Raw genomic sequence first — 10,605 nt, 5'->3', positions numbered from 1 at the left:
CACACAATTTTGTATCTTTCCACTAAGATGGCCGAGATGATAGGAAGACATTGAAATAGTCATACAGAGAAATGTTCAAGATAGAAAGCAAGATAAAAGGTTTTAAAGGACAAATGCTGTGGATATCTTAAGTGGGATCAGATACAAATATTTTTAAATTTGAAATAATTTTTATTTCAAAAGTCTAACTTGGTTGCACGATTTATTCAGGTTTCAAAGTGGAGCACTGTATTTAGCATACTATAACTATATAGGTTTGTTGTCTGATGCCCATGCCAAGTTAATACACTGGGACACCAGGTTGCAGAAGAGAAAGAGGTTTAATCAAACACAGACGGGCGGAAACCTCAAATCTGTCTCCAGGAGGACTTTGAGGCTCAGGTTCTTAAGGGTTTTGGAGTGGTCTGAAGTGTGGAAATCATTAGCTAATTCGTCGAAGAGTGCCGGGCGAAGTCCTGGGACACGGAGATTAAGACTCATGCTGATTACCTTCTTCTGCGGGGCGGGGGTGGGAGCACGGGGAGGGGTCTTCAAGCTGGTTGGCATCAGCTGTTTCGCTGGGATTTGGGGTCTGAAAATCATCTTAAGCAATTCTTAAAGGCCTTATGACTCTAACGTCAGAAATCCTAACTATAGGAACAATGGGGATGCAAATGTGCTATCTAGTGCTACCTGACTTTCGGGTACAAGGAAGTGCGTCAAAGTGTAGCCTAATTAATGCTTAATTATATTTGTCCAGAATTCTTATAAATCCTGTGAGGACAGTTTCAATACCTTTATTTCAAGAAGCTTTGGAAGTTTTCCATCAATACAACCAGTTTCCCTTCAGCATACTGAAAGGATATGCATCTAATTCCCCACCCCCGCTCCGCAATAGAATAGAAGCAGTCATGCACAGGGCCCTGATTCTAAAGCAAGCCCAGGGCTAAGGGTTTACAATTTAATCTCTTGATTTAGGAAGGTCACGGTCACTCTTCCTCGGTGAGGGTGGAAGGCAGGATTTGCATTGAAACTCTGTGCTCTAAAAAGTTCTGGGCTAACCAGGAACGAAACTGGCAGATCACAAGGGGTTGGGGTTAAGCGGAAAGACAAGCCCGCTCCGCGTCTGAACTTAGGGAGAGGAAAAAAGACACTGGACACCCCCAAAGCGACTGCCATTTTGTGGGAGCCGGGAGGCCGGAAGTCCCGCCCCGGAGTAGCGCAGCTGGGCGGCTCCCAGCCGGCGGGGCGGGAGGTGGGGGAGGGGACTGAAGACGGAGTTGGGGAACTTGTGGTTCCAAGGCCCTAGGCTGTGGGTGGGGCTTCAGGGCGGGACGGGGACTGTGGCCTCACGGCTCGGGGCTGTGGGCGGGACTTGGGGCGGGGCGGGGCCCGTCGGGTGAGGTTCGGGGCTGGGGGCGGGCCCTGAGGGCGGGCGGGGGCGGGGCCTCGCGGCCGGCGAGGTGCTGCGCTGACAGGGCCGCAGCGGCTAACCCCACCTCACTTTATCAGTACGTGCCTTAGCTGCTGCACCTGGCAGCCGGCACCCGGCACCCGGCTGCGCTCGGCGAAGAGGGCTGGGGGCGGGAGATGACAAGTGGTCTCCTCCCTGCTTGGCCCTCTGCGAGCACCAGCTACCTTCTCCTCCTGACCCCAAGGTTGCAGACGAAGCAGGTGAGATGGGCTCCTGGAGCGCGGATCTGCCGGGTCCTGTCTCTGTCTTGCGGGCACGGGGTACCCCTACCCCTGCCCCTTGGGCCTGGGCATGTGGGCAGCCGCCGACCCTCTGCGCCCCGGCCCCGCGGCCCGTTGTCTGGACCTGCTATCTGTGCTCCGCAGCGCCTGCCTTTGGAATGCGTGAGATCACCCGGGAAGGCTTGCGCGGGGGAAGGGGTGCCTCGTCCCCTCCGGAGATAGAACTGCCATCCCTAGTTTGGGAAGCTCCTCACTGCCTGGGCATCCACCCTGTCATTCTTAGACTCTTCCCTTTATCCCAAGGGTACCCTTGGTATCTGGCCCTCCTGAAGGCTTCTTCCCAGGCACCTAGAGCATTGCGCCAAATTTTCTCCCTTACCCATTTTTGGACTATGCTAGTTACCATGACGTGGTTCCCATGCTCTGGGAAGACGAGCGACCACCTTTTTCGTACCCGAAGCACAGACCCCTGGCTGCCTTTTCACTTCCACCGCTGCCTTCCCAGGCGTTGGCTGGCGGCTGTTCTCCGAGCAGCCTGTTTGGTTAGGAACTCTCTGCGCCCCTCTTCTTGGAGGGTCACAGGCTGTCTCTGCAGACGAGGCAAGGAGGCAGTGCTCAGCCGTCCCTACACTGGGTCTCTAGGGAGGACATTTGGTCCCCTGCAAGTAGGTGGGAGTGGGTGAATGGTGTGACTGTTGATGCTGAAGAGTGCTTTAATAGTACCACACTGTATTACACTTATCCCACGGGATAAAGGATATTGGCTGTTTGAGAAATAGCCTGAGAGTTTCAAGCTTTCTCTATGAAGTTAGTCAACCCTCTCCTTCCCCGCACCCCCCATTTTCACTTAATAGCAGGTATTTACGATATCAGTGGTTCATTTATGTGATCTAAGCCAAATATGACGTGGCCAGAAGCGGTTAGTAAGTACCGCAGCATTTCTCCAGTGGGTGCCTCAGCGTGTGGTCTTTTATTGTGAACGTGTTTTTTCTGTAACAAGCCTTGTTTTTATAGATGAAAAGGGTAGATGTAATTTTTTTTAAACTTCCTTTGCTCTGGTTCCTGTTCATTTTAAAATATGCTTTAGAAAGCATATTATCTTCCCGTTTAAAAAAGAGTAGGATGAGATGAAACTGTTTAAGTCGTTTTGATTATTTTGACTTTCCCTCAGCAGGTATTTCTTTTATAATATTGAAAAACATTAAAAGAAACTTCATGGAAGGGGCAGATTACTTTTTTTTTTTTTTTTTTTTTTTTTTCAATGAATTGAAAGTTAAACCTGGATATTGCTAAAACTATTTGACCATCACTCTGAGAAAAATGAAGAGCATTGCCTTCACTGTTAACCATTTACAATCAAACCAAATTAAATTCAGCTTGGCTTAATTGTTTGGTATAAAGCAAAAGGATGAATTTATGATGCATCCCATCTCTCTTTTTTAGTTGGTGGATCTTTTACCTGGTATGTTTGAGGAACTAACATGTTTGCTTTTTTTTATTATTATTAGTAGGAAGACAACATTTCCTAATGCAGTTGCTGCCATTTCTTGAAGGCCTACGTCAAAAATATAAAATATTCTATCCACACAATATCCCTCTAAGACGGTCTTTGTTTGAGACAGGTCTTACTCAGTCTGGAGTGCAGTGGCGTGATCATGGCTCACTGCAGAGTCCTCCTAGGCTCAAGTGATCCTCCCACCTCAGCCTCCGGGTAGCTGGGACAACAGGCACACAAGACTATGCTCAGCTAATTTTTTGTAGAGACTGGGGTTTCGCCATGATAGCCAGGCTGGTCTCAAACTCCTGGGCTTACACAATCCACCTTCCTGGGCCTCCCAAAATGCTGGGATTACAGGTGTGAGCTGCAATGCCCGGCCCCTCTAAGGAAGTTTTTACTCTCATTTTACAGTTGAGGAAACAAAGTTTCAGAAAGGCTAAGTAACTTAGGAGGTGATAAGCCATACAGCCCAGAATCTGTTTGACTCTCCACTGAACTTCTACTAGTTTAGTTAAAATTGTTGGTTAAAAAAAATATTGGAATGCATTGACATGCTCGTGTGGTACAAGTAAGGACATGTAAGCAGAATGAGTTATTCATACTCCAGCCACTTTTAAAAGTGAACAAAAGACTGGACTAACTTATTACCTTCTTCTTTAGCACTGCGTTTCCAGGTACACATTTTCTTAATGGCTCCAAATGTTTAACGCCTTTCTTTAATTGTATACCAGCTCTTTACTTCAAGTATTGGTGTTTGTACCAACCGGTAGCTTTCCCAGGATATAATTTGACGCTTATCTGGTAAACTTCAAGTATGTGAGTGTTGCAGGTTTCATATAGTATATTGACCACTCCTATCTAATCCTAGTAGAAAAATACGTGTTCTAATCGAGATTAAATGTAAGGTTTTTAAATGGTTTGGTTTATACAAGGGTAGCACAGAGAAAATTCCCTTATACCCCCGCCAGGTATCAGTTGTTGGTGATCTCTGGGCTGCCATCTAAGTCTTTTTAATGTGATGTAGATGTTTGAGAACTTAACCTGAGCATTGTAAATTTCCAGAAGCATGAGCTTTTTACTTTCTACCTTATATATGTCTATTTTAGATGGTAAATCCAGAATAATCACTTCGATATTGACAGTTGTCATCATATTAATTTCAAGATACTAAAAAAGCTGATTAGTTTTAGAGTTATCCAGATCTGATGTTCACTGTGTTCCTGGCAGCAAGAGGGAGTCTGATAATTATTGCACTATTTGCTTAAATAATTTTTTCCATGCTTTAGCATTTTCTGAACCTCTTTAGAACATTTTACAAAACATTTTGTATTTTGTAACATTTTATGAACACCTTTAGATACATTTTATGTTATTGGTTCTGTTGCTATAGTGAAAAACTTAGAATACTTTATCATTCAGAAAAAAAAAATTCTGTCCATGAACTAAATAGTGCCTGAAAGAGAACATTGATCCATGAAAGGGTAAAAGGTTTATTTAAGTGTAAATTATTATAGTTATTCATTAAAAATATTTTTTTTCTGTTTCTTGTATGCCAGGTACTGTCCTAGATGTTAGAAACACAACAGTGAGCAAAAACATGCATAGTTCCTGCTTCCACAACACTTGAGTGAACTGTATGTGCAAAGTCCCTGTGGCACAAAGGTACTATGGGGCCAGTGTGTGGCTGGTATAGAAGGAACTAAAGGTATATTGATGGGATGTCATCATTTTTTCTCTCTCATATTCTACCAAAAGTTATATTTAACTCTGATTGTAATGACTATTCCAGATGTGATTAAAGACTTCAGTTGAATAATCTCAAGTTCTCATGTGGGTATGTATTACTTATTATTGCCATTTTACAGGTGAAGAAGGTGATGTACAGAAAAGCTAAAGTTAATTGGTTCAGGTTGGGCACGGTGGCTCATGCCTGTAATCCCAGCACTGTGGGAGGCTGAGGCAGGCAGATCACCTGAGGTCAGGGTTCAAGACCAGCCTGGGCAACATGGTGAAACCCCATCTCTACAAAAGTAGAAAAATTAGCCAGGGGTGGTGGCACACAGATTTCTTCAACCCAGGAGGCAGAGGTTGCACTGAGCCGAGATTGTGCCACTGCACTCTAGTCTGGGCAACAAAGTAAGACCCTGTCTTTAAAAAAAAAAAAAAAAAAAAAGTTAATTGATTTAAAGTTGATTAGTGATGCTATACTATACTCTTCTTCCCATCCTATACTCAAGTATGACCACAGGCTGGAAAGGACTCCCTGGTCCCTGGGTGACTCCTCAATGTAGCCTTGAGAACTTCTGAAATTTCCAGAGAATTTAGATGCAGGGGGACATTCAGCAGAGACTGTGAGCCCAATGCCCTTATCCACTAGGTGGAGCTCAATTGTTGGAGAGAATCACTGGCGAGAACCACAGGACATCACTGAAGCTCTAATATTTGTGGATCTTATTTTACTTATGTCTAATATTGAATATAGAACAGCAACATAAGTATTTTGAGCTGACCTGCCTTTGAGAGTGAAGCGATTATTGTTAGCAACTCCCCACTTTTTTTGCCATTGTATTTTCCTTGGTGGCAGTTAAAGAAAGTATATATATTTATTTGGCCATTTAATAACTAAATGGCCAGTGTATTTTTTCAACTAGAATTCTTATTGATGGCCATACTGAATCTTTCTTCCTTTCTTTCCAGAGATCTGGTTGGAGTTGGAGGGTGAGAGAAAATGAATTCTTTTTCTAATTTACCTGCAGAGAACTTAACCATTGCAGTCAATATGACCAAGACTTTGCCTACAGCAGTAACCCATGGACTTAATTCCACTAATGACCCACCTTCAATGTCAATTACAAGGCTTTTTCCAGCCTTACTAGAATGCTTTGGCATTGTCCTTTGTGGCTACATAGCAGGAAGAGCCAATGTCATAACATCCACACAGGCCAAAGGACTGGGAAATTTTGTCTCCAGATTTGCACTTCCAGCTTTATTATTCAAAAACATGGTTGTACTTAATTTTTCCAATGTGGATTGGTCCTTCCTATATAGTATCTTAATTGCCAAAGCCTCTGTATTTTTCATTGTATGTGTATTAACCTTATTGGTTGCCAGTCCTGACAGTAGATTTAGCAAAGCTGGACTATTCCCTATTTTTGCTACACAAAGTAATGACTTTGCATTGGGATACCCTATAGGTAAGTTATTTTTTATTTTTCAAGTTTTATAAATTCAATTTTAATTTGTTTAGGCATTTGTTAGTGACAGAGTCTTACTCTTATATCCAAGAAGTTTTTCGGCCGGGCATGGTAGCTCACGCCTGTAATTCCAGCACTTTGGGAGGCCGAGGTGGGTGGATTACCTGAGGTCTGGAGTTCGAGACCAGCATGTCCAACATGGAGAAACCCTGTCTCTACTAAAAATACAAAAATTGACTGGGCGTGGTGGCGCATGCCTGTAATCCCAGCTACTTGGGAGGCTGAGGCAGGAGAATCACTTGAACCCTGGAGGCAGTGGTTGCAATCAGCTGAGATGGTGCCATTGCACTCCACCCTGGGCAACAAGAGTGAAACTCCATCTCATTAAAAAAAAAAAAAAAGAGTTTGGCCTGGCGCGGTGGCTCATGCCTGTAATCCCAGCACTTTGGGAGGCCGAGGTGGGCGGATTACAAGGTCAAGAGGTTGAGACCATCCTGGCCAACATGGTGAAACCCCGTCTCTACTAAAATTACAAAAATTAGCTGGGCGTGGTGGCAGGCACTTGTAGTCCCAGCTACTCAGGAGGCTGAGGCAGGAGAATTGCTTGAATCCGGGAGGCGGAGGTTGCAGTGAGCCAAGATTGCACCACTGCACTCCAGCCTGGCGCCTGGCGACAGATTGAGACTCTGTCTCAAAAAAAAAGAGTTTTTCATTTTTTTCTGAAATATGTCTTAGTATGAATCATAGATTTTCCTGAACTTCAGAGTTTGAGGACCCTTTAAACATCTACCTACAATAAATAGTTATATCCTAATAACCTAATTGTATTTTTTTCTTCCCAGTCATATGTAAAAGAAGCTTAATTTTTAGAAAGGATCTGATTCTGATTTAAATTATGTTTTAAAAACAAGGTTTATGTCTGTATAAAAATAGTTATTATTAAGAGTTTGTGAAAGGAATTTATTTTTCTTACCGTTTAGAATACATATTATTTTGTTCTGGGGTCAGATGCAGTGGCTCACACCTATAATCCCAGCACTTTGGGAGGCCGAGGCAGGCGGATCACTTGAGCCTAGGAGTTCGAGATCAGATCTATATAAAGTTCAAGATTGTCTCTATGAAAAATAACAACAACAAATTAGTCAGCTATGGTGGCACCGGCCTGTGTAGTCCCAGCTACCCAAGAGGCTGAGGCAGGAGGATCGCTTGAGCCTGAGAGGTAGAGGTTGCAGTCAGTCAATATCACACCACTGCACTCCAGCCTGGGTGATAAGAGTGAGACCCTGTCTCAAATTAAAAAAAAAAAAAAAATTGTTTTTAAGCTTGTTATTCAAAATTTTAATGTATTTTAGTTGGAGTTAATTTCTTGTTTAAGAACAAAAATGGTGAGAGATTTTTTACCTTTCTAACTTCTCCTTTTTTATGTTTCTGACTATTTTAGCAGCTTAATTTTATGTTTCTATGTGTATATGTTTTCCTGATGAAACAGTAAACATACCAGTTTGGGATATTGACATATCTTTAAAGGAAACATTCTATATTTCAGAACACTCTGTCACCAAGACAATGTATACCTAGTAGCTACTTTTTAATATTTTAAATTAAAGTTATATATACTTTGATCATGTATCAAGTATGATGACCCGAATATTATAGATATATTCATTCATTGATCCATTCATTCACTTATAAGGAGCTGTTTCGTACCAGTGGCTGTGCTAACCATTGGGAATACAGCCGTGCTCTTGCATATATTAAATTTACATTGTAATGGGAAAATAATAAAATTAAAATCATGCCAGCTGGTGGTGACAGGGCCATAAAAATAAAGTCACGTAGAGGGATAGGAATGAGGAGGTGCTATTTGAGATAGGGTGGTCAGCGAAGCCCTCTCTGATGATATGTCTTCTGAGCAGAGAGTTGAGCCTATTGAAGTATACAATTGAAATCTATTAACTTCCAAGTTTTTTATCTATAGTTTTATCCTCTCCCCTGAAACTCCAACTTATTTCACTACTGGCACCAAAAAGATTCTAGTTAACTATACTTTTCACCTTTCTCTCTACTTTTGACCTTCCTCTATCTTGCTTACTAGAAAGAGAGAAACACCTAAGAAGTTAAATAACTGTGAGTGAAGTTGGAGGTTTAAGAGAGAGGGAAAGTAGGCTCTTAGATAATTGAGCTACAAATAGAAACTAGATAGGTGTTCTTTTAAGGTTATTGAAGACTTTGGAAAGAAAACAGCAAGAAGTTAACGTGTTTGTCCATTTCCCCAGGAGAATTAATAAGGTCAAGGTATTTATGGTATAAGGACCTTAGAACTGACTCAGTACCATGGTTTTAAATGTCTGATAAATATTGCCGTATCTTACTTTAGCCATAAATAGAAGTATATAGATTCATGCTCTCATAGATTAGTAAGCCGATAATGAAATAGAACTAACATTTCTAACTGCATAGTTTACAGAGTACTTATTTGAGTGGGGCAGATATTATTATCCTCATTTTCAAATAAGGAAACAGGCTTACAGAGATTTAAATTATTTTATCCCAGGTCACACAACTAGCAGGTAACTGAGACCCAAACCTAGGTCTTCTGGTTGTAAATCCCGGGCATTCTCTTATGCTATGCAGTTACATAATGTGTCGGTTCAGTCTCCAGAAACCCACCCAGCCTTGTAATGTACTAGTTTCAGAAAGAATCAAAGGGTCTTTTCCTCTAAAATATTCCATAAAATGAGTAGTAGTGGAAAAAGACCTATTAGAATAGTTAATCTATTGTCATATTGAGGTAGACTTTCCAAATAAAAAATGTAATCAGCCATTTTATCACTGCTTTTCTTATGTCCCACATTAAATCAGTGAATCTGGTAATAATCACGTTTCTAGCCATGTGTCAACCCAAATTTCTCTGATGTTTGTTTGTTGATTTCAAGGTATAATTTTTGTTTTTATGTTTTTGTTTTTTAAATCACAGTAATGAAAGCTCTTATAACATTAAGTTGTAGAATATAACTTTGCTAAAAAACAATATATTACACAAATGCTTTTTCATATAGCTAGACATTGGAAGGTGTGGTGTAGAACTATTAGAGCTGAGTATCTCTGCCTGATGAGGTAATGTATTACTGCTGCTGTGCCATCTGCCTCCTGACCTTGTTCTTGGTGAAAAGAGAAAGAATACTGTCTCCAGAGAAAAGACCTTTCTTTCTTTTGTTTCCCGGCCTCTCCAAGGACTTCCTACTCTCTTGCTCACAGATGAGCATTGATGGGTCACAAGAAATGTCCTTTTTAAGACTGGATTTGTTCTTCATCTGTCCATTTTGCAGTTAACACAGGAAATGCTGGCAAGGAGAAGATATAAGTTAATGAATAAAGAAAAAGGATAGTCACATTTTCTTTCACTACATACTATGACAGCTGTAACAGTCAATGAAATTACATTAAAATGATATATTTTTACTCAAGTAACAGAATAGTGCATATAGCAACTAAAAAAGAAGGCTGGATCCCATGGTGGCTCACGCCTGTAATTCCAACATTTTGGGAGGCCGCGGCAGAGGGATCCCTTGAGTCTAGGAGTTTGAGACCATCCTGGACAACATAGTGAATCCCTGTCTCTACAACAACAACAGCAAAATTAGCCAGATGTGGTGGCATAAGCCTGTAGTCCCAGCTACTTGGGAGGTTGAGGCAGGAGGATCTGTTGATCCCAAGAGTTCGAGGCTGCAGTGAGCTATGACTGCTACTGTACTTAAGCCTGGGTGACAGTGAGACCCCTCTCTAAAAAAAAAATAATAAAAGCTCACTGTGTTTTAGAGCAATTGTTTCCTAAAGTACTTTTTAAAATCCAAGTATGAGAAGAAACCAAGAGTCTCCCATGGCAAAATGTTGATTTCAGCATATTAGAATGGTTCCCTGCCTCTGTCATTAAAAGATACTAATAGAGCATAGTTAAGTCCTATAATTTATTCTTCAAACAATGCTGATAGCATAAGTACCCTGACTAATCGTAATTATGCTCTAGTGTTTGAACTGTAAACAGAAAGGAAATGAAGCATTTAACTATATGCCATTACATAATAGAATGATCTTGTCTGGGTCTTTGTGTTATATGCTAGGGATGGAAACCCTGCAGGAATCAAAATAGGAAGCACAGTGGGTGGCTAATTTTGTCTCTTAGTTCTTCAAAGCTATATAATAACTCCTCATAATGTGATTACCCCCACCCTCCAAGAG

At 41.6% G+C, this 10,605-nt stretch overlaps 1 protein-coding gene across 5 annotated transcripts in view; it reads left to right on the top strand.

The window, feature by feature from the left end:
- Positions 1–1,410: 1,410 nt before the first annotated feature.
- The window catches only part of GPR155 (G protein-coupled receptor 155), a 41,331-nt gene continuing 32,136 nt past the window's right edge, over positions 1,411–10,605 (top strand). For 2 of the 5 annotated variants that reach the window (XM_017538246.2, XM_017538251.2), the window contains exons 1-3: positions 1,411–1,653; positions 4,729–4,834; positions 5,870–6,366. In XM_017538246.2, the coding sequence (XP_017393735.1) occupies positions 5,901–6,366 (466 nt within the window). In that variant the 5' untranslated portion in view covers positions 1,411–1,653; positions 4,729–4,834; positions 5,870–5,900. Of the gene's footprint in view, positions 1,654–4,728; positions 4,878–4,961; positions 5,007–5,869; positions 6,367–10,605 lie in introns of all 5 variants that reach the window. The other 3 variants (XM_017538249.2, XM_017538247.2, XM_017538250.2) reach the window with 3 other exon arrangements.

The sequence above is a fragment of the Cebus imitator genome, unplaced genomic scaffold (assembly GCF_001604975.1).
Source record: "Cebus imitator isolate Cc_AM_T3 unplaced genomic scaffold, Cebus_imitator-1.0 Scaffold110, whole genome shotgun sequence".
NCBI classification, from domain to species: Eukaryota; Metazoa; Chordata; class Mammalia; order Primates; family Cebidae; genus Cebus; species Cebus imitator.
The sequence above is the reverse complement of the archived record's forward strand: the minus strand, read 5'-3'. Positions and strand labels throughout refer to the sequence as shown.